Raw genomic sequence first — 25,176 nt, 5'->3', positions numbered from 1 at the left:
TGTATGATCTCCTAATCTCTTTTATGTTTACGAGAGACATGTTTATATTCTGAGCACACATCTGACTAAAGTAGGTCATCCTTTCATACCAGAAATGAACAAACAGGCAGAAATGAGATCAAAAGACCTCGTCTGTCAGTGTTGCCTTCTTTTGTATGATCTGTGTGACAGAGTAGGGAGAAAAAGGTAGTTCTGTATGTTTGCACACCTGCATTCAACTTCTTCAGCCTAACAGTAACTCCTATACACTTGTCTGTATGAATTATTTTTACTCCTAGTACCCACGCAATACAAAAAGCAAGTAAGAATAATTCTGGCCTCAATATATTTGCAATGGATATTGCTTTGTATTCCATTAGTTTTCCCACCTTGTTAAATCTTTTCTTAACTGAAACAAAATGTATTATTGTGATTTTAGTGTTTCACCAGAGGGTCAGAGGGGTTCAGAGAGATTCATTAGTGTTTCACCCACCAAACTCATTTTGGTTGGAAAGTTAAGCTTCAAAATGTAGGAAACATAGATTCTGTAGTTTTCCATGCTTATAAATTAAAGGCATTCTTCTACAAGCTTTCTCTACAGAATCATTGCCTTATTTCTAGGTTAGAGCCCAAATGATTAAAAATGGGTGTTGAAGGGCAGTAATTCGTCCAGCAGTTATGAACTTAAAAATGCCTATCCTTGCAAAGTAATTTTCATGTAGTATATTTGCTGTATATTATAGAAAATATATATTAGTGTTTTCAGTGACATTCAAGCCATAAGGAATGAGGTGGAACAAAGAGCAAATACTGGCTCAGAAAGGTTGTTAATGAAAGTTGTTATTAATCACTAAAGATTTTCTAGCTTGTGTTCTGTCTCACCATCAGCCTTTATTTAGAACATCAGACAAATTTGTTGGATGTTCATGTTCTCTGAATCAACGCCTGCTCACGGCAGACCAGGAACCAACACTTCGTGTCCTTTCCTGTAAAAATAACACGTCTGTGTTCTTGCTTGTTATGAAGTTGATTAGCTCTGACATTGCTCTAACTTTTGAGGTAAAGGGCAGAGGAGCGTAGCGTGACGCTGCTTCGTGTCCCTGTCAGAAAAATTCCTGCGAGCCTTGCAGGCTAGGGTTCGCTTCAGTACTCTGCAGAACTCCCGGAGGAGGTGTAAGTTTCAAAGCACCCGTTTTACATAAGGAAGAAAAAAAAGGGGTGGGGAGGGAACTTGCGGGGTTGGGGCGGGGCGATGCTGCTGCCGGCACCGGGGGCGGCCCTGCAGCACCGAAGCCGGGCCGTGCTGGGGTTTCTGGAGAGCAAACCCCACCAGAGCAGCGCAGCCTCGGCGCGGCTGTCCCTTCAGCAAGGACACCGAGCCGGGCAGGGAGCAGAGATCTCCCCGCCGCGGGGGCGCCTGCAGGGCCCGGGGGCTGCCGGCGGCGCTGCGGTGACAGCGCTGAGGTAACGGCCGGGGGCCCTCGGTCACGTGACGCCTCCTCCAGCCCGCCCGCGCACTACAGCCCCCAGCACGCCCCGCGCTCCTGGGCGGTGAAAGGCGCCGCTTCCGCCAGCCTCTTGCATCATCACCGCGGGCTCTCCCGCTGTTTGAAACCGCGTCCCATGGTGCTCCGCGCGCTCCCCGCCGATTGGCCGGGCCGGGGGGGGTGACGCATCTTTCAAACTGGGCGGCGGGGCGCGCGCTGGCCAGCGGCTGCGGGGCGGGCGGCGGGCGGTTGGCGGAGCCACAGGCACGAGCACGAGGCAGCTGCGCCGCGCTCCGCTCCTCGGCCGCGCCGCGCTCGCGCCCGGCCCCGGTCCCGCCATGGCCTCCCTCAGCTTACAGGGCGGCGGCAAGAAGGAGGAGAAGGGCAAGAACATCCAGGTGGTGGTGCGCTGCAGGTAGGCTGCGGCGGTTCGGCGCGGGGAGGTGAGGGGCTGGGGCAGCGCTGACGGGGCTGGGGGTGGTCCAGCCCCCAACCCCTGAGGTGTTTTCTCCCGGCTGGGAGCGCGCCTGGAGAGCCTCCGGCCCCTGCTCGCCTAGGGAGGCGCCCCGAGTTTAGACCCCAGGCTGGGGGAGGCAGCCTCCGGCGTGGGGATCGCCGGCTGCCTTGGCTGGGGAGATAAAAACAAGTTTTCGGTATGGTGTGGCAGATCTGGTGCGCTAAAAACTGAATTTCTATAACTCCAAGGTGACTTAAAGATCTGTTCTTTCATACTGGGTCTCAAATGTTATTAAAGCATTGCTTGTGAAGCATATCCTACTGCTAACGGTTAGGACCTGCGTTCAGAAATACTTTCAGAAGTTTGTTTTGAACCAGAACCACAAACGCAAGTTTGCCTGTTGTTACTGAAGCCTCTTGCAGTCAGTGCCTCTTCCTGCTTGGAAGTTCGACTTTTGCCGCTGCACCATGAACCTAAGAACTGGCAGGGTGGTTCTCTGCTACTCTTGCAACGCAAGGAACGAGCTGCTGAAACGAGTGCTATGGGATTGGTGAAAGTGTTAATGTAAATCAAGGATGTTGCAAAAGACAAGTAATGTTTGTGAACCAGTTGTGTTTGAAACACTGCTAGCAATCATTTTTTTTTCTTCTTTAATTAGTCCTAAACTGTTCTGGAAGAGCCTCACAAAGTGTCAGTGCATACTTCAGTTAGATACAGTGCTCTATGTGAATGGCATTGTGATGTTTTGCTTTTGCTGTGACTGACCTTCAGTCTAAGGTCTATATCAAGTTTTAGTCTCTATCCCCTAAAAACTCTGTAGCTCACCCTTTCTCTTGCATTTTGTAGTGTATTTCCTTTTCAATATAGGTTTGCTGTTTGAGGTAGTAAACTCTCCTGTGGTTCCCTTTTCTACTTCAGCTGTCAAGTTCTACTTACTTTACAGGTAGATAGTGTCATCTTAGTGACACATGGTTTGTTTACAAAGCCTGGTGTGTCTCACTGAGCTTATCAAAAACCTTTTCAAGCAACACGTTCACTGTGTTTTGATAAAATGTGAATTTGGATGTTTAAAATGCATGTATTAGGATATATTTTGAATGGATTATCTAATGAGATGAACCTGTGATCAGATGTCATCATGGCATACCAAGCTGCTGCTTGTCTAGTGCCACTTGGTACTGAACCGCATGTATGCTCAGGTTTTACTGAATTGCTTCTAATTTCATGGTTGTGGCCCATACAACAAGGCTCCTGCATTTGACTGGTTCTCTGTTATATCTTTGCAGAGCAGACTATATTTATTGTTTGGCTTCCTACTATTTTGAAAGTTGCAAAACCAAAGCTAGAGCTTGTCCCTGTGAAAAAGGTCTCTGTGCTTATTGGCTGTCCCCACAATGACCTGACTGCCTTCGCTGCTGCTCTCAGTCTTGCACTGAAGCCTGTAGTGGTCTGTACAGAGTTAACTCTTCTTCCTCTGTGCTATGGTGAGGAAGAAATGTTAGCCACAAGAGTCAGGAAACTGAGCTGTCATATCCTTGTGGCACACGTTCTTTTTTTTTTTTTTTATTTGTAGTGTAATAGCATCTGAAGTGCCTCTCCTGTCAAAATAATTTAAAGTTTGCAAAAGTTGTAGAAGTTCTGTTTTCAGGTTGAATACTCCTTCATGGGTAATGCGCATTCAGTGCAGTAGCGCTGCTAAATGAATTACAAAATAGCACTTCATGCTGTCAGCTTTCAGCCTGTGGTTATTCCTGTGTTTTGGGGGAGGAATTATTGCTAATGCCCCTTCAAGGAAAATTGTATGCCATGTTTGAATTAAATTAGAGTTTAAAGAAAATTATCACCGTCATGTTTCTAACCTTTTATTGTATTTCTCTTAAGCTTATTTAAAATTCTTACTTCAAAGGCTAAATAAAGAGGTGCATAGACTTTTTATTCCAAAAATCAGGTATTTCTTTTCTGTCTTGTTACTATTCTCACAATTCAGATTCTACTCAAATGTGTCAGCATTGTAAAGGTTCTGGTATTGCTGTCTACTCTACTGCTAGTTGTAGGTTCTGTTAGTATGGCTGCTGCTTCAGACAGTTATGTCATCCATGAGAGACTTGTGGTCTGTATTGTTTGTGTAAGTGAAAGAAAGGATGTTGTTAAAGTGCATTAATTAGTTCGGTTTACTGTTTTTTTTCTTTAGGCCTTTTAATGCCTCAGAACGTAAAGCAAGCTCCTATGCCGTTGTAGACTGTGATCAAGTACGAAAAGAAGTTAGTGTCCGCACTGGCGGAGTCACAGATAAGACATCAAGAAAGACTTACACATTTGATATGGTAACTACTTGTCAAGTTTTTGACTTCTAGATAAAAGCCAGTAAATTTCTCTAATACAGTCTGATGTCTGTGTTGTGTGGTGCATGTATTACTGTACTGGTAAATGGGACGTTTTGTCTTTGCTCCAACAGGTTTTTGGAGCTCAGGCAAAGCAGATTGATGTGTACCGGAGTGTTGTGTGTCCCATTTTGGATGAAGTTATTATGGGCTATAACTGCACAGTGTTTGCGTAAGTATGTTAATCAATATTAGGAAACTTCATTTTAATTTTAGTTTCTTGTTTACATTTTAATTTTTCATTCTCACAGCTATGGCCAAACTGGTACTGGTAAGACCTTCACAATGGAAGGAGAGCGGTCACCCAACGAGGAGTATACTTGGGAAGAGGTATGTTTTCACTCCTGAGGTTTCTCTTAAAGCTGTACGGTGGTCCAAAGTTAGATATTGCAGAAAGCTGAAGAAAACTTAAAGTTGATTTCTTTCAAATACTGAAGCTGACTTTCTCTAAACACTTGCAAATTAATACATGTTCTCATTACTCTATATGAGAATCCAAACTTTACATTATTACTGCAGGCATATTTAGCAATAATTTTATGGAAATTTATCTTTATTCAATGTATTTTTATCAAACCTAATTGACCTTAGCTGAAATTGGTGTGCACGCTCCCCACCCGCTCCCCACCCCTCTATCTCTTGTAGTACATCTACACATTGAATTCCTTTGCATTTTCAATCTGTAGGATCCGCTAGCAGGTATAATACCCCGTACGTTGCATCAAATATTTGAAAAACTCACAGAGAATGGCACGGAATTTTCAGTGAAAGTCTCTCTTTTGGAAATATACAATGAGGAGCTTTTTGATCTTCTGAATCCTACTCCCGATGTTGGAGAAAGACTGCAGATGTTTGATGACCCTCGAAACAAGGTGAGTACTGTCTTCCAAAATCTGTGACATTACGGCTTCAGGGGCTGCTGGAAGATGTATAATAATCACACGTTCTTTTCTGACAGAGAGGTGTAATTATTAAAGGCTTGGAAGAAGTAACTGTACACAACAAAAACGAAGTCTATCAAATCCTGGAAAGGGGTGCAGCAAAGAGAACAACTGCAGCTACTTACATGAATGCATATTCTAGGTATTAATCTTGTCTGTTTCAGATTTTATTTTTTTTTTGTTGATGCTTTATTAAACAGGATCTTACTGAAGAAACAAAAGCTGTACAAGTTGCAGTAGACTTTACCAAATCTTGAGGTTGTGTATTACAGTTTACGTTGCTCCATGTGGATTAGAAAGCCAAAGCCATAGCTGGAACTTGGAACTATGGGACGATGTATTCTAGTGCATGTATGAAAGGTTATAAAATATTGAAGCCTCCCACCTTAAAATTGGCAAGCTGTTGCTCTCTGAAAGACACATGATTATAGAAGCTTGCCCTCTTATTTAGAGGTTGCATGCTTTGTTATGAGTATATCTTGTGATGATATTGTCTAGTTGGAATGGAAGTCCTGGAATTCCCCCTGTACACAAAAATATACATAGTAGAATTATTTGGCATATTGAAAAAGTGTAAGTTGTAATTAATTGGCCAAATTTATTTCCTAAAAAGAGCACTGATAGCTAACCTGAAGTAGTATCTTGTAGCAAACAGATCATTGGCCTTTAATGAGATGTCTGTCTGAAATGCAATTCTTTTATAGCCGCTCCCACTCTGTGTTTTCGATTACCATCCATATGAAAGAAACCACAGTAGATGGAGAAGAACTTGTCAAAATTGGGAAGCTAAACTTGGTGAGTATTTGAACTAAATTTCCTTGGTGATACTCCTGAAGTAACAAATTAAATCTAACTTCATCATCTTGAGAATCATATTTTTTTCATAAGGACAAAAATCATCATCTTCAAGTGATATGAGCTGTCTGTCTGCTTTTTCACTCCCTATGTCTCCTGAACATATATGCATAAATTAATTCATATGTCTTGTTCTGCAACACTGTGGAGCAAACGTTCTTCATAGTTATTTGAGATAGAAGCATGTCCTTTCTCTTATCTTTCAGGTTGATCTTGCAGGAAGTGAAAACATTGGTCGATCTGGGGCAGTTGACAAAAGAGCTCGTGAAGCTGGAAATATCAACCAGTCTCTCCTGACACTAGGAAGAGTCATTACTGCTTTAGTAGAAAGAGCCCCACATATTCCATACAGGGAATCTAAACTTACAAGAATCCTTCAAGACTCTCTTGGAGGACGAACAAAAACATCAATAATTGCCACTGTTTCTCCTGCATCCATAAATCTTGAGGTAAATTTAAGTCTGAATATCCGTTCCTTTAATAGATATATTTTTCCAAGGATACAAAAAATGATTATCTTCAGCTTGACCTAATGTTGTATCTATTTATCACAGGAAACACTGAGTACGCTGGAATATGCTCACAGAGCAAAGAACATAATGAACAAGCCGGAAGTTAACCAGAAGCTGACCAAAAAAGCCCTCATTAAGGTAAGCTAGATGTATAACTTCACAAATTTAGTATTTGATTGTGTTGACACAATTTCTGCTATGTAGGAATTATGAAGTCATGGAAAAGCTGATTAGTTAGTAACAGTGCTTTTCTGAGGTCATTTTAATCACTGACCTGATGCTTTCAAATTAAGCTGCTTTAGTAGTACAATATTTATTAGTCATTTTGCAGTTACTGAAACTGTTGCTAAGACTAAAACTGGAGAAAGAAGGCAATTGACCCTAGCTATGACTCAGTGTGTGGACTAGCTATTTACAAGATAGTGGAGATCCCAAAATACACTGGATGACTTTTTTTTTTCTGGACTTGCTGTATTAGCTGCTTCCTTCTAGCAAATGCATGAATTAAAGTGAACTTGTTAGTAAGCTTGAATGAAAGGCAACATGAAGAAGCTAACTGGTATTAAAGAAGCTGCAATTTCAATTATAACCTGTGAAATACAACTAAGTATGATTGAAATTGGAAGCTTTGATGCTCGACATGTATGCAGTCGTATGATTTTAAATAGTGCTACGCTGAACGTATTTGGACACGCAAATGAAGAAGCACTAGGATTTAGAAAGTTATCCTGTGTTTATGCAAAACTTCCTTTAAACTCCATCTTTCTGAGGTACCTGTTAAGCTAAATTTTGAAAACAAGGTATGAACGTTCAGGTTTAAATATGCTTATTTCTTCATGCAGGAATATACTGAGGAGATCGAGCGTCTGAAACGAGACCTGGCTGCTACACGAGAAAAAAATGGAGTGTATATTTCCCTTGAAAACTTTGAGTATGTCTTCAGGATATCTATAAAATGTCTAACAACAAATCTCAAATATTGGTACTGATCCTTATACAGAAAATATTTTCAGGTCTATTTTCAGTCATAGAAAGCTGAAGATAGAAGAACTTAACTGACCAGTCAATGTCTCCTTTAGAAATTAATTATTACATAGACAGAAGCCTCAAAAAGTAGGTTTGTACTGAGCATTTTTATTTGTGGAAATTACTATATGCAGAACCAGCATGCATTTTTTTCAAGATAGAAGCTGATACAGGAGAGCAACCTTGATAAAGCTTGCTTCACTTTGTAAGAGGGCTTGTTTATACAGAAAGTTTCGAATAATAGAAAATCGTCATAAATCCCTTCTGTATTAAAACCAGAATTTTCACTTAATACAGAAGTGAACAATACTTCTTGAAATGGCTAAATGTGTAGCATGAGAATAATAGGTAATCTTGGAATCAACTCTGTTATTATTAATCTTTACTTCAGAGCCCTTAATGGGAAGCTGACTGTTCAGGAAGAACAAATTGCAGAGTATATTGACAAAATCAGTGTCATGGAGGAAGAATTGAAAAGAGTAAGTGCCATTTCTCAACTGTGGCTTATATCTGCCAGAGAAAAAAAAAAGGGGGGGAGAGGGGATCCTTGGGGAAAGAGGAAAAAAGATTGAGCAAACAACAATTTGAAGAGGTTTTGTTCTTAAAGGTCCTTTATAATTAGCTGGGTGGAAGTTTTCTAATCCTAGAAGTTTGAAATACTATATATGATGTTGCAAAACACAACACATTTATTTTTAAAGCGGTTTTAAGGTTTAAAACCTAATTTTATTTGCTGGATTTTCAGCTACAATTTGCTTGTAATATGGTATCTCAGTTGACAGTTACCGGTGTAGGAGCAAAGAATGATGGGGTAGAGAAGGTGATGAGCTTCAATTAATGAATAAAGAATATGCAGAAAACGGAAGCTTCCTTTTCTAAAGAAATACAAATATTAATCTGCTGGACACATAACTAATCTGTGTAACTAGACTTTATCTTTTGATCAACTTTACTGACCCTACCCATTCTATCTGATTACGTTTTAGTGGGATTTCTTCACTGTGATGTGCCTGGTCTTGTAGCTTGAGAGGGGAAGCAAAGGCTTATCATAGTGAAAATGGTGTTGGTTGCTGATATTTTCAGTGAATTCAGAGGCTCTACAGGTCTCTAGTCAGGTCTAAGACCTTCGAGCCTTTTGTAGATTGCAACATGTATTCTAGTATCATGGCATTATCTGAGACACATGAGGGACTGCTCTTAAAACACATTGTTGCTCTACTTATGTTTGTCTTCCACTGTAGAGCATGGAACTGTTCACAGTTAATAAAAATGAACTTGAACAGTGTAAAACAGACCTGCAAATCAAGGAGAAGGAACTTGAAGAAACACAAAGAGATCTGCAAGAAACCAAGGTTCATCTGGCTGAAGAAGAATATGTGGTTTCAGTTTTGGAAGACACTGAACAAAAACTTCATGGCACAGCTAGCAAGGTTGTCACTTTCCTGGTACCTAATTGCAAGAGTAGCTTCTGATGTTTAAGAGTTTCGGGATCTGTTCAATGAAATCATTGTTGCTAAAGCATGATGTGAGAGTGACAAAAATGACAAAAAACTACCTTTCCTTTAGTCTAGTTTGTCATGAGAGTTTCAGTACTTTGTGGTATCTATTGTGAGGAGTTCTGCAGAATAAGTACATGTAGTTTACCTTACTAGAAGCTTGTGCCTGACCTTAAAATAGAATAAATTATTTATGGCTGGGGTGGAAAAATAGCAAGATGCTTTACAGGGATGTGTGTAATAATTTACACTTGCTGAGTGAATAACTAAAGCTGTTTCCCTGTCACCTCGATATTTTAGGGTGTATTTTTGAAGTGTTTGGGAACTGGTCTGAATTCTCAAAACAGACTTGATAGAGAGTCCTGCTCTTTTAAGTGTGAAGTAACTAATCCTCTAACTTCAGTGAACATGAAAAGTTCTTTCAACTCAGATTCTTATAAGGTTGGGATGCTTACATTTGCATGTGGGTTGTGGAGCGTCAGTGTGAGACAAATGGGTGCAGTAATTTACACTAACTACAAAACTAAGAATTCACCATGCTTTCAAATTCTAAATTATTTATCACAGAACTAATACTGGAAATCACTTACTTCCAGTATCATTACAAATATATATTTACTGTCAAGTCTTTCAGAATAAGTTGGAGTGGTCAGGAATTTTTTGGTCACTCCACTATGATGAATGATATTTTAAATACTCAAAGACTGAGAGGATGTCCTATTTTAATGCTTTAATTTCAAAGTCAGAGTAAGTTTACCTCTAGAAGGTAAATTTTTCCTGTGTTTCAAGACTACAAATCCCAACATCAGACTAAGAATGTTTGTAACTTGGTGTTAAGGGAAATACCTATCTTTCTAGGGATACTGCTTCTCCTTGAACTTAAACTACATTTTTTCTTATAATTTATGCCTGACTTCTGGTTTAAAGGTTGACTAACTTTAAAATTTCTTAGTTGCTTAGTACTGTTGAAGAAACTACAAAAGATGTATCTGGTCTCCATGCAAAATTGGACCGTAAGAAGGCAGTTGATCAGCACAATGCTATTGTTCAAAATACATTTGCAGGACAAATGACTGATTTGTTCAACAAAATACAAAATTCAATTAATGAGAACAGTTTGAAGCAGCAACAGATGTTGACATCTTATACAAATTTTATTGGTAAGTAGTACCAAAGTTTTTCTTAAAACTGATATTTTTAGTAAATGGATGAAGCTTTATTTTAACCAATGTAATGATTGCAGATGCACCTATAACAATATATCTGGGGCGATCAACTAAAAATAGTAGTTACATTCAACCATACACCTCAACTTTATTTTCTTTGTTTTATGAACTAAGAAAAAATACTGCCTTCCTGTGTTGTAAGAGGCAATACAGTGATGAGCAATAATTTGTTCTTAAAATGAATCTTTAAGTTTTGTAACATTTTTGGATTTCTTTTGTAGGTGACATCTTGTCTACCAGTTCTTCAGCAGCTAATATTCTAGCATCAGTTGTATCAGCATCTCTTGCCTCTGTTAAAGAATTAGTGTCTACTGAAGTTTCTTCCATGTCTGGAAAAATATTACAACATGAGAATCTGTCACTTAATTGTAAAGCTGAGCTCCTGAGATTAATTGTAAGTAAATTTTCATCCTCTTTTCATATTTGAAGTATATGAAACTGTCCTCAACCAGAAGAGGTGCTGTAAACATTCTTTTTCCCTGATGCTCTACCAGTCTGATTCAGCAGTTGTCTGTGATTATATCCCTTTTCACTTCCATTCCCATGCCATCGCAAGCCATTCCCATACTATCCAGCAAACATTAACCATGGACCATGGCTATTTGCATGAATATGGATTGCTTCTTAGTAATGTAGGTCAGTCTCATTCTATTCTACTTCTGTTTGGTTTTTTTTTTTGTTTTTTTTCCTAGGAGGAGCATACATCTGGATTAGGAAAAGCATTAAATAGCTTAACACCAATGGTAGAATTTGTCCTTGGCCTAAGTTGTCAGTTTCAGACTAATGTGAAGAAATATTCTGCTGTGGCTGACAAGGTAACACACTTTTTGTCTCTTATCTTATGCTATTTCTTTTAACTTACAGATAATAATTTGACTTTTCTGCAGTGTATAGGTGTTTCCACTCTCTCTGGCTTTTTCTCCTTTGCTCCTGCTTTGTCCTATGATTTTTTAAGTCCTTTTTTCTACCTTCTAGCTCTTTAATTCAGACTTCTCCACTTTTGCGTATGGTTTATTCACTTGCTACCTAGCACAGCTGCTCACCTAAATGCCACAAAAGAAGGATACAATATAGATTCTCAAAGCTACCTGTAACAAATACTTGATAATATTCTTACAGTAGTCTCTTCTGTATCACAGAGGTCTGAAAGAGCTGATTGAGACAAATTCTGTCACTTAAAATTCCTTCTGCTGTCATACTCAACTCTTTCTCTAGTTATTTTGATTCCTAGAGAATGTAGTATTGTGTCTGGTGAACAGTGTAGACAGCACTGCCCTTAGCATATGCCCTATACTTGAATTTTTATTTCTAGTCTACCTTATACTGTATTTTTTTTATAGAACTGCATCCTCTTTCATTTTTTCTCCTATTAAAAAAAAAAAAAACACACAACTTTGTGTCTCATGAAGGAGTTAGCTTTCCTCTTCTGTCAGTTGCAACTCACTTGAAATCAACTCCCCTCATCTAGAGGCTCGTTACTGGTTTTGAAACTTTAACAGCAGCTAGGGCCGTAGTTTAATCAACTATGTTGTCTGTCTTCCTTTTTTGTCTTCTTTTGATGCTGAATTTGGAAAAGAAGTGTCATTCTGTAACTTCAGATAGCTCCAAGTGTTACTTGCTGTCTTTTATATCCACTGTAGTGGATGTAGTTTATTAATGCCTTTGTTTCTGTGTAAGGCAGGTGGTGTGTCCCCATTTCCCCCATGTTATGTCAGGGAAAAATATCTAATTTCTTATCTAATGATAAGTATTTAACTTTGAATAAACCTCTGTTTTCAAAGATGGAATGTCATAAAAAAGAAGTGGATACCTTCTTTGAAGATCTTTCTCTCACTTTGAAAAAGTTACGAGACGAAATGACCAGTGTTCTTGCTCAGCTTCAGAATGATTGTGAGAATTTAAAAGAAGAAGTGGAAATGACAAGATTGGCACATATGAAGGTATTGTTAGAGTAAGAAATCTGAAGGCCAATTGTTGCTTTATTTTAAAGTCTTTGCTTCTGAAGCAAATACAATGTTTTATTGCTACAATGCTAGCACAGTAGCTTGGTGATCATAATTATTTTCAGCTTTTTTGTGCTATTTTAAGAAGCTTACATAAGAAGCTAGCAAAAGTTTACGGTTGCTATGAGCACATCTGGTTTATATACCTTTACATAAATCTCCACAGGCTGTGTCTGTCTACCCTATTATTTTATAATAAAGCTCTAGTATTTGTTTTTTCTTAAGAGTACGTAAATGCCTTTAATAAGAAAGTGCAGAATACTAATGAGATGTACAATGTTTTTTTTAAATAGAGTACAGCAGAATTAGTGTCCTCACTGCAAAGCCAGCTTGACCTGTTTGCTCAGGAGACTCAGAAGAACTTAAGTGATGTACTGGCAAAAAATCAAAGTATGAAGACCACCATCACTGCTGTGCAAGAAGACGTTCACCTGTAAGGAGCACATTACTTATGGTGTATAGCGATGCAAGATGAAACTATGTGTGAAGAAGATTACAAAACTAGATGTTCTTGATATTTATATGTTCATAAATTCTGGGCAAAACGTTTGTTAGAGCTGAGTTCAGCCACAGAATATAAATCATATTCACCTTTCTCTAGAGTAATGGTAGCCCTACAGAGCTTTTTCTCAGATTTGTCTCCCAAGCATACTGTGTATAAGAGACTGTGTTTTGGGGGAGCAATGTGTTGTGATGAATGGCCTTCAGTACTGCTACACTTTATACTAAGAAGGCTTAACTTGAAGTGTAAGAGCATAATTATTTTTTGCGTGCTTTATTCAGTTTCAGAATGAATAACTAACATCACCCCAAAGATTTAAGGGGATTGAACAAACCTAGTAGTCTGAGTGCTGCCATCTCCAAATTTACAGAATGGAGCAATAATATCATAATTATATTGATAGAACTGCACTACTTCATTCTTTCTGGTCTCAACTGTTTCTATGCATAGAATAGGCTAAAATCTGCCTTTCAATATTTCTGAATTATTAAAAATTTGTTGTTGTAGGAAAACCACAGACCTAGTCAGCAGTGCAACTTCAAATCACAGCAAATTTATTGCATCTATGGATAACTTCTCTGAAGAGCTCAGGATAATAAATGCTGAAAACAAGATGATGCTGGAAGAATCCACAGACCATTGTCAACAACTTCTCAGCAGTCTCAAAGATGTGTCTCAGGATACTGATAAATGGGGTGAACATGCAGCTGCTCGGATAATCAGCTTTACTGATCAGCAGCTGTTGTCCTTCAGTGATGAGAAGAAACAGCTTCTGTGTTCACAACAGGTACGCATAGCTGTTTGTAGTCTAATGTAACATTCAGAAACAAATCTTAACAGTGGAATTTGTAGGAGGACATTCTCAATTATGATCAGTATGAAATGGTGGCATTTTGATCACAGCAGACTCATGTTAATTAACTTAAACAGATGCATTTTGGTGAAATCGAAAAGCTTAATTTGAGTAAGATTTTGAACTTGAAGTGCTAATAACTTAAAAAAAAAAAAATCTTGATCAATCCTGTGTGGTTAACTTCTATTTGTACCTTGGGCTTTTTACATCTTTTTGATAGTACGCAGCGCTAAATCTAAAGCTTATCTACAAGTAGTGTCCCTAGGAAACTTCCACAGAGATCATAGACTAATTTCTGCAGAATAAAAATGACTTTTTCTGTCAGCTGTGCTAATATGGGAGAAAGCATTCCTTTTTAGGCATATACTAGCTCTTACCCCAAAATTTTTTCACCTACCGTCTTTAATTTTCATCACAAGTTTCACTTCTCACCCTTGTTCTATTGTTGGATTTTCCTGTTTCACTACTTATTAGAACATTTACTAACTTTTAGAAAAAAAAGCTTTGAGTTAAGAGTGTCTTGACACTGCAAACACATTTATATTTGTTATGCCATGTGAACACTTCAGGAATTCCCTTCCAATGGGAAGGACTAATAATTCATGTTTTCCTCCTTGTCCTCTGGAAATGCATAAAGCTTCTATAATTTTTTTCACTTTCACTTGAAAATCCTAACTCTGTGCAGGGTTATGTGTAGACGCCTGAGAATTCTCTTCTGAACCAAATGGCATCATCTTTATTCTTATGAGTATCTTTCTAAAATGATCATACTTTCTAAGAAACTGACTATCTTCTGAAGATAGTTCCCAAAATGAGAATGTAAAACTGGCACTGAAACTTCTCAATTTGAGGTCTCAGTTGTTTCGTTTCAGATCATGTTATTAATCATGCACCACATCTTAGAAAAGAGGCCATAACCTTAACTTTCTTGTTAACTTGGTGTTTCTGTTTCTTTTTTTCTTCAGAAAAACAAAGAAAACTGTGATAGAGCAGTAGCTGAAATCGTTGACCGTATTGATGGACGAAAGAGTGCTGATGAGAAGGTACTAAATGGCCTTCTTGATCAGATAAAAGTTGATCAGGAGATACTTCTGGAGCAGAAGCTGGCACTTAATGAGGAAGCACAGCATGGACTGACTCAGGTTAATGGTTTCCTGCAAGAGGAACTTAAAGTGGATATTCCAACAGGTATTTGAAATAGGGCATGAGACGGAATGCACTTGCAGAAAGCAAGTGTTGAGTTGCAGAGTTCATAAGCAAAGATTGATGGGAATATAATACAGCTGGCAGTCATATCTTTTTCAATCAATCATGCAAAGATTGACTGAAGAAAGTGTGACTTCTGCGTTGAGTTATTGTAAAATTGAGCATTTGTTATTAAAGCTATTACTCTAAGTGTTTAACAGTGTCTTTCATTAGTATACCATCTTCATTAAAGGGACAACTCCACAGAGAAGAGACTACTTGTATCCAGTCATGCTGGTGCGAACAGAACCCAGGGAACTTCTACTGGAGCAATTAAGGGAAAAGCAAGCAAAGCTTGATGCTATGTTAAACAGTGTGACAAAGGAAATAAGGGAGAATGCAGATCAAGTAAGCATATGAATGATAAATTAGACACTGCAATGAAGATTTCAAGTATTCAGTAGTTTTTTTCATCTCATTTTGGAACCCCAGAGCGGTTGCAACCTTTGTGTGGGGTACTTGACTTGTAGTCACATGCTGAGCTTTTGAGAAGACCATTATCTTGGAAAATAAGGGGAGACAATATTTGTTTAGATGTTCATTTCTGTTCTACAGGAATAGAAGTGGCATGTCTTTTATAGATCTGATCATGTTTTATACATTCATCTAGGCACTTCAGCCATTCAAAGCACTTTTCTGAAAACTTCTTGTTTTAGGACTTACTGGAAGAGGAGGAAGGGATGCAAGAATCCAGTGAAAGCATTGCTGGCTACAAATCCTTAGTGGATATAAACATAAGTTGTAACACAAATGGTGGAATTCCATTTTTTCAGGTAACTTTTTCACAGATACTCTAAACAACTATGTATTTAAAAGCAAAGAAAAATTATCATTCCACAATAGGCATGTAGTATAAAATCTGCTGATAGCATTTGGTGTAGTCTCATAATTCCTTTTAATTCTGCAGAATATGCTTTGTTAAATTTGTGCTAAAATAACAGCAAGCTTCTAACAACCTGGACAGATGGTAAAAACTCCTCAGCAAGTAATCTTTTGGGGAAAATGTCACGATTTGCTAGACACAAATGCATGCTTTTGTGTTTGCTTTAATGAAAAAGCTGAAAAGATGTGTAGTATCTTCTTAGAGGCCTGGCAAATATGTCATCATTCTTGATTTTTCTTTTACTTTCTGCCTTGCTCTTGATGCTTTTTTCTACCTGTTTGTCAATGTAGACCCCTGATATATAAGGCCTGTTTATTTTTTGAATTTATTTGTCATGGGTCCTTTAAGTTGCTGGTGAATTGACAGATGTCTACAAGAAATCTCAAATCTCTTGAGTAAATGCAGTATTAGGAAACTTTTTCAGGGGTTTTACCAACTTTTTTTCCTTAGAACATTATACTGCACTGTACATGGGTAAGAAGTCTTTAATTTCTTTGTATACTCTTAACATGGAAAATTGATCAGGCCTTTTTTTTAAATCCCAGCACAAAAGGAGTCACAAAAAGGATAAAGAGAACAAATCTGCAGCAACGTTGGAGAAGACCAAAACAGAGGATTTAACAGAACAGCTTCTTCCCAAATCTAAGATTCCTTTAAGATCAATGAACTAAGAGATTTTACTCTTATATACATATATATATATTTATATACAAAATCTTTACTGCAGATCCTGTTTTGGAATGCTTAACATCTAATGGTCCACTGAGCCATAACTTCTTAGTTTTTCTTGATCTCTGTATATAGTGAATATACTGATGCAAACTTGGATCAAAAGACTGACCTGACAGATGTCCTGCCTTTGTCCCATTTCTGTATGCAGTAGCTTGTGGAGTATTAATAGACTTTTTTTTAAAACAAATTTTTTTAAACAAAACTTGTAGATTATGGTGCTGTATGTTGAATGTGGATTTTTGTATTGTCAAATAAGAAATCCTTTTCTGCTTCTCAGGTTTAAAGCCACAGCAAGGGTTGTGGAATAATGCTTTATTAGCATTAGCATCTGCCAATGTGTTTTAATTAGCTGTAAATAAGTGCTCTGTTTCTGTGCCTACCTTACTCTGATTCCTGTTACCATGAAGTAGACAGATGTCTTTGGGATACTTCAAATAAATCAATTGATATATGGAGCGCATGTTCTGGCACTATGCTTCTCTCACTTTCTAGCATGAGACCAGTCAGCTGTCTTCCTTTGAGATCTTACTACTCATTTATTACTACTCATTTATTCTTTCTTTAGCCTTTGTTGGCAAAGCTAGTTTTTTTTTTTCCTTAGCAGGATCGCAGAAAGAGGGAAAACGTTAATTCCCTTTCAAATGAATGAGACATCTATGCTTCCACACAGACTTCCTTGTTTTGTTTTGTTTTTTTTGTGATGTCTTGGCTACGTGTACTAGCTAATGTACTAGATCATTCCATTGTGGCATGAGGCTTGAAACCTCAAAACCTTGAAAGGCTTTTAAAAGACTGCTTTAGCTGTCAAAATCTTCCCATCAGCATGGCTTGGCATACTGTGGGATTCTGGCACCAGAAGCATCATCATGGACCTTAGGAGCTAGGTTTTTGCACTATGACTATTATCGTTGACTAGATTATAGTAAAATCTTCCAAGACTGTTCAATAAAATACTTAAGAATTAAACTTCTGGCAGAAGAGCTGATTGCATAGCTTTGTGTGAATGGCCGTTCTCATTTGGCCTTTAACCTTTCACTCTGCTACTTAGTTTTCCCTATGGTGTTCATAGGATCAGTATGAACAAAATGGAACAACCTCTGCTGAAGACAGGTCACATCCATGAAAACCATGCCCACAATCTGTGCTTCTTGGCTTTATCTTCTATGAAACTGTCCCCTCAGCTGTTTGCATTGCCCTGGTACAGGTGCAGGCTGCTTTCCTAAATGATGTATGAATCTTATGGACTCCTTGCTTACTTTTCTCAAACTACCTCTCATAGTTTTTGTTTTTGTTTTGTTGTTTTTTTTTTTGCAATACCAGCATGACAGATTTCATCGGGCCTGGTGCCCAGAGGTTACACCAGAAAGCTGAATAAGAGGAAAGCTTTGGATGCAAGAACCTCTGCTTCCCTGCCGGCACTTCTTCTCCCACTAGATGGCTCTAACACTAAAGTGTTAGTTCAAAGCTCAAGCACAGGTCACTAACCAGGGCTTAGGAACAGGTGCTTCGTTAATTTTTCTGAAAAACATCTGTTAAAAGTACAGGGTTCTAAAACCAATAACAAATTTATGCTTCAGGGAGGATAATTCTGTATTCAAGCTTGGGCAAGGGCTTGTTTAACGAAGAGCCACATTTAAGAAAAAAATGATCAAACCTGTGCCTTTAGCAAAAAATAAGCAAAGCTTACTGTAACTAAATACTTCTCCTGACCTGCTGTTTTAGTTTTTTTTTTTTTGTTGCATGCACAGTCCCTGAAATAGGAAGAAAAACCTATTTGTTTTTGTTTAAGAGAAGAGTTTTTTGGCTTTTTTTTTTCTTATACATAGTTACTGGATTCACAAGGTTTAACCCAAACAGAGGAAATTAGGCTAGTTTATAGAATGGTTTCAATTTGTCTCATTAGAAATTATAATTCATAAGAAGAGAAGGAAGCTGTTTCTACAAAACAAACAGCAAGATAATATCCTGGCTCAATTAGTTGTGCTGAGCATGAGGGAGAGTTGTGGTGTGACTGGGACTGAGGAATATAGCTGTGTTCTAATGGACCAGCTTTTTTTTTCTGATTCTAGATTAGCAGCCAAGTGAGATAGCTCTTTATTTACAAAAAAAAAAAAAAAAAAAAAAAAAAAAGAAGGCAGGTATGAATAATGTGACATAGTGAAGTGGAAAGAAAAATAAGAACATTTTCTAAGTCAAAAAAAGAGCTGTGATATGAAGAGAAAGTGGAGGAAAGGAAGCTTCCTGCTTCTTCCTGAAAATGGGGCAGCTGAGGCACTTGTGTTGGAGTTGTTGGGGGCTGCAATAATTATTTGAAGAGAGGGAAAAACAACTAAGCTGCCTGGTTGCTGTGCTTGGCTGCTTTTATTTCAAGTAGTAGAAGCACTTCTATGCAACCAGTGAGGAGAAGGTGCTTAGCTATTAGGCTCTACCTTTCTTTTTTTCTGTTAAGCATCAGTCATCCCAATAATCATCTCTTAAATGAGTAGAGGAAACAAGAGGGAAGCCTGTAACTCTCTGGGAGTGATAAAAGAAAAATTAAAGTTAGAGCTGGAAAAATAAAACTAAATACTGAAATTCATTTTCCATCAAGTGTTGGAGGGGAAAAATGAGCTCTAATGTTCTAGAGCATTAAAAATAGGAGGAAGAAAAAAAAAGATTCTAAAATATACAGTTGGTAAATACACACTTTTTAAACAAGTGTTTACAACCAACAACCATTTGACTACTACTTTTCTTTTTCCTGTTAGAAATGACTTTTATGGTAGAGGGCTATGTTCTATAAACTGTCTGCCCACCCACAGAGTTGCTTTATAAACTTAAATAAAAATAAATCATGCCAGGTTTTGCATTGGTTTTGCATTAGTAGGCTTTATATGACAGTGTTATAGGTGAGATCTAGACCACCTAGCATAGCAGGCTGTTATTGTAGGTTGAAACCAAACCCAATCCACAGCAGAATTGCTACATTCAATCTTAAAAATGTTAAAAGTCCATGAGTCAGTACGAACACAGTGCAGCTAAGTGAATATTTAGATTACTACCTTCAGAAGAATTCTAAAATAATGTTTGATTTCTTTGGTTCCTAAAGGGCCCAGGTACTAAAATGAGAGCATGTTATCACTAGGTAAGTGCTCTTCTGATGGATTAAAAAGAAGCAAATGCTTGGTCTAACATTCTCTTTTCAGGAAAAAAGATAGGAACAAGTTGTCATTTTTATGAGTACTGAAAAAAATGTTCAATAACTTGCATGCTTGTCCTGTTGCAAACAATATCACAGAACTATTTCCAGTACTTCATGGAAAAACTGTCAGCCTTCAGGTGGCACAAAATTAGATTTTGTATAATAATGGAGATTAACTGGATTGTTTCTTTTTCTATCCAGAATATTAAACCTCTGTAAATGTTTCTTTGACTTCATTAGTTACACTTGAAACATTTTGGGGACTTTCTTGGTCTATTCATAACCTAACTATTGTAATTCAAAGAAAGAGACACAATAACTGAAACTTCGTACTTAACTGGTATATTTTCTTTTTTAAAAAATGACCAAAACATAAAAATGAAATAAATGGTTTACATAGAAATAAACTACTTTTCAAATCTTTCTAGCTATGATTATTTTCAATTGTTAATAAGTTTCAACTATAATTCCGGCAGTGTTCAGAGCACTACTGGATGAAGATATTTTTTATGTGATAAAGAATTGTATTTTCATTGGCAGAAGTTAATTGAAAGGGAAATCTTTTTTAGCCTAGTTAACAACAATTTTCAAAGTGAATAATATTTTCTTTGCTACTATTTTTGTTATTATTTTCTTTTAGTGTTTATGACAACAAATACTAAACAAAACAGATTAAATATGTGGAAAGATGCTTATCTTTTTCTTCTCCCTAGCCATTTGAGTAATAATAATGATTGCTGCTTCTCAAACTACTGGTTTCCCCTCTGCACGTGTACAGTTTTATATGGGGGTAATCCTACTGGAGTCACTTGATTTATATAAAAGTTATAAGGTGAAGGATCAAATTTCCTATTTTCCCAGGTACATACTAACTTGATAATGATGCTTTAAAGAACAAAAAATCCAGGGCTTTCTTTGCTCTATGGCCACTAAAGATTTCATGACATTTAGGACTTGGCTAGGCAATCCTAGCAGTTTTTCCTAATTCTGCATGTTGTTTTACAGGTATTTCAAGCATATCTACTTCTGTTTCTTTGTAAAGTAACTGTAAAATTTGTCAAAAAAAAAAAATGTAAAAAAAAGTCATTTGTAAAATGACTTTCGGATCTTTCAGGATAGGTAGGATTTTATTGTTCTGCTGTTACAATACTTCATCCAATATCTGTTGAAGCTCGTGCTGATGGTAGTGGCCACTAGATCGTGCCACAGTATCCTTAGGCATAACGTTTATTACAGAAAGGAGAGCCTACTAAGCCTAGAAAATAGTGCACACAAATTCACACAGCAGATGTCCCCTATCTTCAGGAACATAACTTCTTGATGAATTTGAGGACCACCACTTTGACTTTGGAAGTAAATTATTAAGATAGATTGTTAATATCTTATTCAGATATTCCTGAGGGATTAGATACCAATCTTTTTGTTGACAGTGAAGTAACTGAACTACTGTAGTATGTAAAGGCTGTTTGGGGAAACTGTTTTTACATATTTCAGCTTTCACTAACCCTCAAAACTAAACATAAGTGACGTTAGTGTTATGTTCAGAGACTAATGGAAACAAAGAAGTGAATCGCTTATTCATTATAGCCAGCATCTTCTATGACTTAATTAAAATACGACATTAATTTTGAAACCATTCAGCTATAGATATATATTAAAATGGTTATAACAGTAATGGTAGGCGCCAAAATCTTGCTCATTCACTGTAACAGTTTATTTTAGGAAACTCAGTCCAACAGGATGAACCTTGAATATACAGATTAATGCAAGGAAGGAAATTTTATGATGTCTGTTAGTTAATACAGAAGCCAATCTTATTAATCATGGATTTACAGAGGGCTGTTTTATTAGATGTTAACCATAGCTTATGTTGACAATTGATTTTCATTGTAGGACAACTAAATTTATTATTTGTAATAAGATAAAGATAATTAAATTGACTCTATAAAGGTTACTATCATAAATGTTAGTACCTGTGGATAGTAAACATAAAACTGCTTTAGCAGCGAAAATTCAGTTAAGTGATAGGTGCTTTCTTTCTATTACATTTAATTGTCTCTGAACATTTTTAGACTGCATTTCATTTTCCAGCATTTCCATTTTTATTTTCTAATGCTTTGAAAATCAGTCCAGGTTGAAACCTCACTTTCAGCTCATTTTCTTTCCAGCAAATCAGAGTCAAAACATTTTTAAAGTTCTAGAAGTAAAATGAAACAAAATGCTAAGTATAAGTATAATATGCAAAAATGTTGGCCAGTGTCTTCTCAATTTTGGCAGCAACTTTTTCAGAATAATATGTTGAAACAAATCTTGGATATACAATATAATGTGTCCTCTCCTCCTCTCATTAAAAACCATAATTATTAAGGAAGTGAATGTGAACCTTCCAGAGCTGAAAGTATTAAAAAATTATTTAGTCTTTTTAAATTGTATTATTTTTATGATCTATATCTCTCCACCCCTCAGTGCCATCTATCCATCTGGGTACAATCTTTTGAAAATATGAAAGAACACTCAAAATGTTAGAGACCTTGGAAAAGTACCTAAAATAATATCTTCAAACCTAATGACAGTAGTGCCATAACACTACAAAGTTGGAACGTGTCATTGTTTCTTCAGGAACCAGTACTCAAAGGAAGGATGGAGGACTTTAGGAAGACTGTTTTAAACTGTGGTGTAAGAATGAATATTTGATATGGGTTTTGTTTGTTGTTGGTTTTGTTTGTTTTAACAAAATAGTTAAAACTGATGTTCTCTGTGGTACCTAAATGAGAACCCAGTCATTCTCTGCTCTGTCTGAAGGTGGATAGAGATGGAAACCTCAGCGCTAGGTGCCATTCTTGTTTCTGACCACTCTGCAGAAAACCAAGGAGATCGTGATTTTGAATTGGATGCTACAAGTGTGTAGATGAATCTGGGATAAGGATCATTCACTTTGAATTTTCATATTGTACTTTTCAATGTTAAAGACATTTATTGAAACATAAAATACAGATGCCTTGGCTGCATTTTGACTCTTCACAGCTACCTCACACTGCATTGTTAGCCACCTTCAGGTCATTATAAATACAACTTTCTGATTTTCTGTGTGTCTGTTTGTAGTGAAGGTGCAGAAGCCATTGCAAGAATCCAATATTGTCTGGATTTAATATATTAATCTGCTCAGAACTAGGCCAAGGCAGGCTCATTCTTCAGGCAGTTTCCATTTTGATGTAGTATTTACTTTAAAGGAAAGGCCATGATCCTGTTCAAAGACATGATTTCCCCCTCTCTCCCCTGCTGTCATTAGAGTCAGATAACAGGAAGAGACAGTAAGATAACTGCCACTTATTTGGATTTCACTGAAGCTTTCAGGCAGAAACAGGGACGCCAGCCAAAGCCAAATCAATTCATTTGACTGATTTGCTGATTATCTGTGTTAGTTATTCCTTGATTATCTTGCCCGTTGTCCAGGACTAGCTCTTTGCCTTTAGGCTTGGGTCAGCTGTTTATTTTAACCTATTATTTGTAGGGAATATTCTGTACCATGTGTAGTGCACCCCAGTCTGTGTAGGCAAGAATAATTGACACTGGAAAAACTGAGGACTGGTATGTTAACTTACTGAGAGAGAAAAGATAGATCATAATTTTTCATGGGGGCATCTTAACTTCTTGGTAAAACAAGGCTTGATAACTTGAATATTTGGATCACTGTGTGTGTAAAAATGATTTTGAAAATTATGGGCACTCCTAGAGTTCCCTGAACAGGACACTGTATAGACCATACCTCTAGAACACTATAGTCTAAAAAACTGGCTGGGGAGCAGGTGACAGGCACAGAGAGATGAGATGACCTGAGATCCAGCAGCGTGCTGTGGCAGTGGTTAGTTGTCCTGGTTCCCATTTTCCAGTCCAGAGTTGCTGGACCATGGTCTTCTTCCCTCCCTGTCTGGCAGCACAGTGCTGCAGTAGTCACTGCTGCATCTCTTGCTGGGAGTTCCTGTTCACCATCCCAGTAGTGCATGTGCTCAGGGAAGAAGAGAGAACCAGAGCTGCTCCCAGTGCTTGACTTGGATTTAAGCTTTCACTCTGCAGAGTCTACCACCATATGAGTCAAGTAGCTATACCAACAGTTAGCAAATTTGCATTAATAACACAGGAGATGCTGAAGACGTAGTACTACGTGATGGAGCTGGAGTAGCAGATAGCTAGTTCGGTCAGATTAAGCAGTCAGCCTTCCTCTTGCGACCAAAGCATCTGAAAAAAAATATCTTAAAAATCCAAGGAACTGTCTTGTACTTCAGGGCTTCTGTTGGCAAAGAGAGAATTGAGCTACTTCATTTGATCTTGCATTTCCATTAACTTCCCGGTGAGGTAGGCCCTTAGCCAACAGATCGTTTTCTGGCCTTTAACCACGTGCATTGTAACAAACATAATGGAGATAAACATACATGGCTCTCTTCACACTACAAATAAATCACTTGATTCTTATTCATTACATTTCCTTAGTGAATTTATCTGCAGTAAATAAAGCAGTTAGCACACAGTCAGAGCTGATGCAGGAAAAGTAGGGAAACAAAGTAGTGACCAAAAGGAAATTCTGTCATTCTGAATGATACAGAGAGAGACCTAAATGACAAAGCAACACAGATAAAATCAAGCTGCATACTTTGTGGCCAAACACACAGAACAAGATATGAAAGCGACTAAGGATGATGTCAGAGCTGAGGGCCAGTTTTCCCTCTCCTGGACTGGGGAGACTGGTGCAGCCTGTGGGGTGAGGCTCTCCACCCCGGCAAGAGCAGCAACCGTGGGGCCAGGACCCAGTCCCTGCCTCACTGGCCTGCTGCCTCCTCATTTCTGAGTGTGTGTGTCTGGCTGTGCTCATTTTGTTCTTCAGTTTAGACAGACTGAGAAGTCTGAGGAGAGGCTGATAAATCAGCAAATACAGAGCAAAGTCAACAAGAAGAGATGGCACCATGTTGGCTGGTGGGAGCGTTTGTTCAGTGGTGCTCCAGGGAGGGGAGAGAGCTCCAAGAGCAGATACAACTCTCACAGCACAGATAACAGGTTTCCTCTTGCCATCAGTCCCCAACAACGTTGATCCAACCAATACTATCTGCAAAACCAAACTTTGGCTGCACCAACAAACCTAGCAGTCCTGAAACCTTAAGATACCTGACTTCAGTAATACACTTTGCTGTAAACTCCAGGCATTAATGTCAGCTGGATCAGATCTGATAAAAATGTCCAAAGAGGAATTCCGAGGTGCTGGAGTCAACATTCAGCTTAAAAATAACTCTTTCAATTTAGCAGGCATCTGTTGACATCTGTGTCTTGCATTAGGAGAAGAACATTAGAGCTTCCATATTAAGAGAGATCATTAAGGCCAGTATCTTCCTGGCAGTGACTAGACGAGGTAACTGAGGGGAACTGTG

The 25,176-nt window shown here is 37.9% G+C and overlaps 1 protein-coding gene across 1 annotated transcript; it reads left to right on the top strand.

Moving 5' to 3' along the window:
• Positions 1-1,238: 1,238 nt before the first annotated feature.
• KIF11 (kinesin family member 11) lies at positions 1,239-20,182 on the top strand. Its single transcript, XM_027460690.3, has 22 exons — positions 1,239-1,881; positions 4,115-4,247; positions 4,379-4,476; positions 4,556-4,634; positions 4,991-5,176; positions 5,263-5,387; positions 5,950-6,040; positions 6,307-6,549; positions 6,655-6,750; positions 7,455-7,543; positions 8,030-8,117; positions 8,880-9,068; positions 10,087-10,294; positions 10,582-10,754; positions 11,053-11,175; positions 12,142-12,300; positions 12,657-12,796; positions 13,373-13,652; positions 14,684-14,906; positions 15,157-15,311; positions 15,620-15,736; positions 16,392-20,182. Exons 1-22 carry the CDS (start codon positions 1,805-1,807, stop codon positions 16,515-16,517), a joined length of 3,198 nt encoding a protein of 1,065 aa, XP_027316491.1. The 5' UTR covers positions 1,239-1,804; the 3' UTR covers positions 16,518-20,182.
• The last annotated feature ends 4,994 nt before the right edge of the window (positions 20,183-25,176 follow it).

Source organism: Anas platyrhynchos, chromosome 6 (assembly GCF_047663525.1).
Source record: "Anas platyrhynchos isolate ZD024472 breed Pekin duck chromosome 6, IASCAAS_PekinDuck_T2T, whole genome shotgun sequence".
Classification (NCBI taxonomy): Eukaryota; Metazoa; Chordata; class Aves; order Anseriformes; family Anatidae; genus Anas; species Anas platyrhynchos.
The sequence above is the reverse complement of the archived record's forward strand: the minus strand, read 5'-3'. Positions and strand labels throughout refer to the sequence as shown.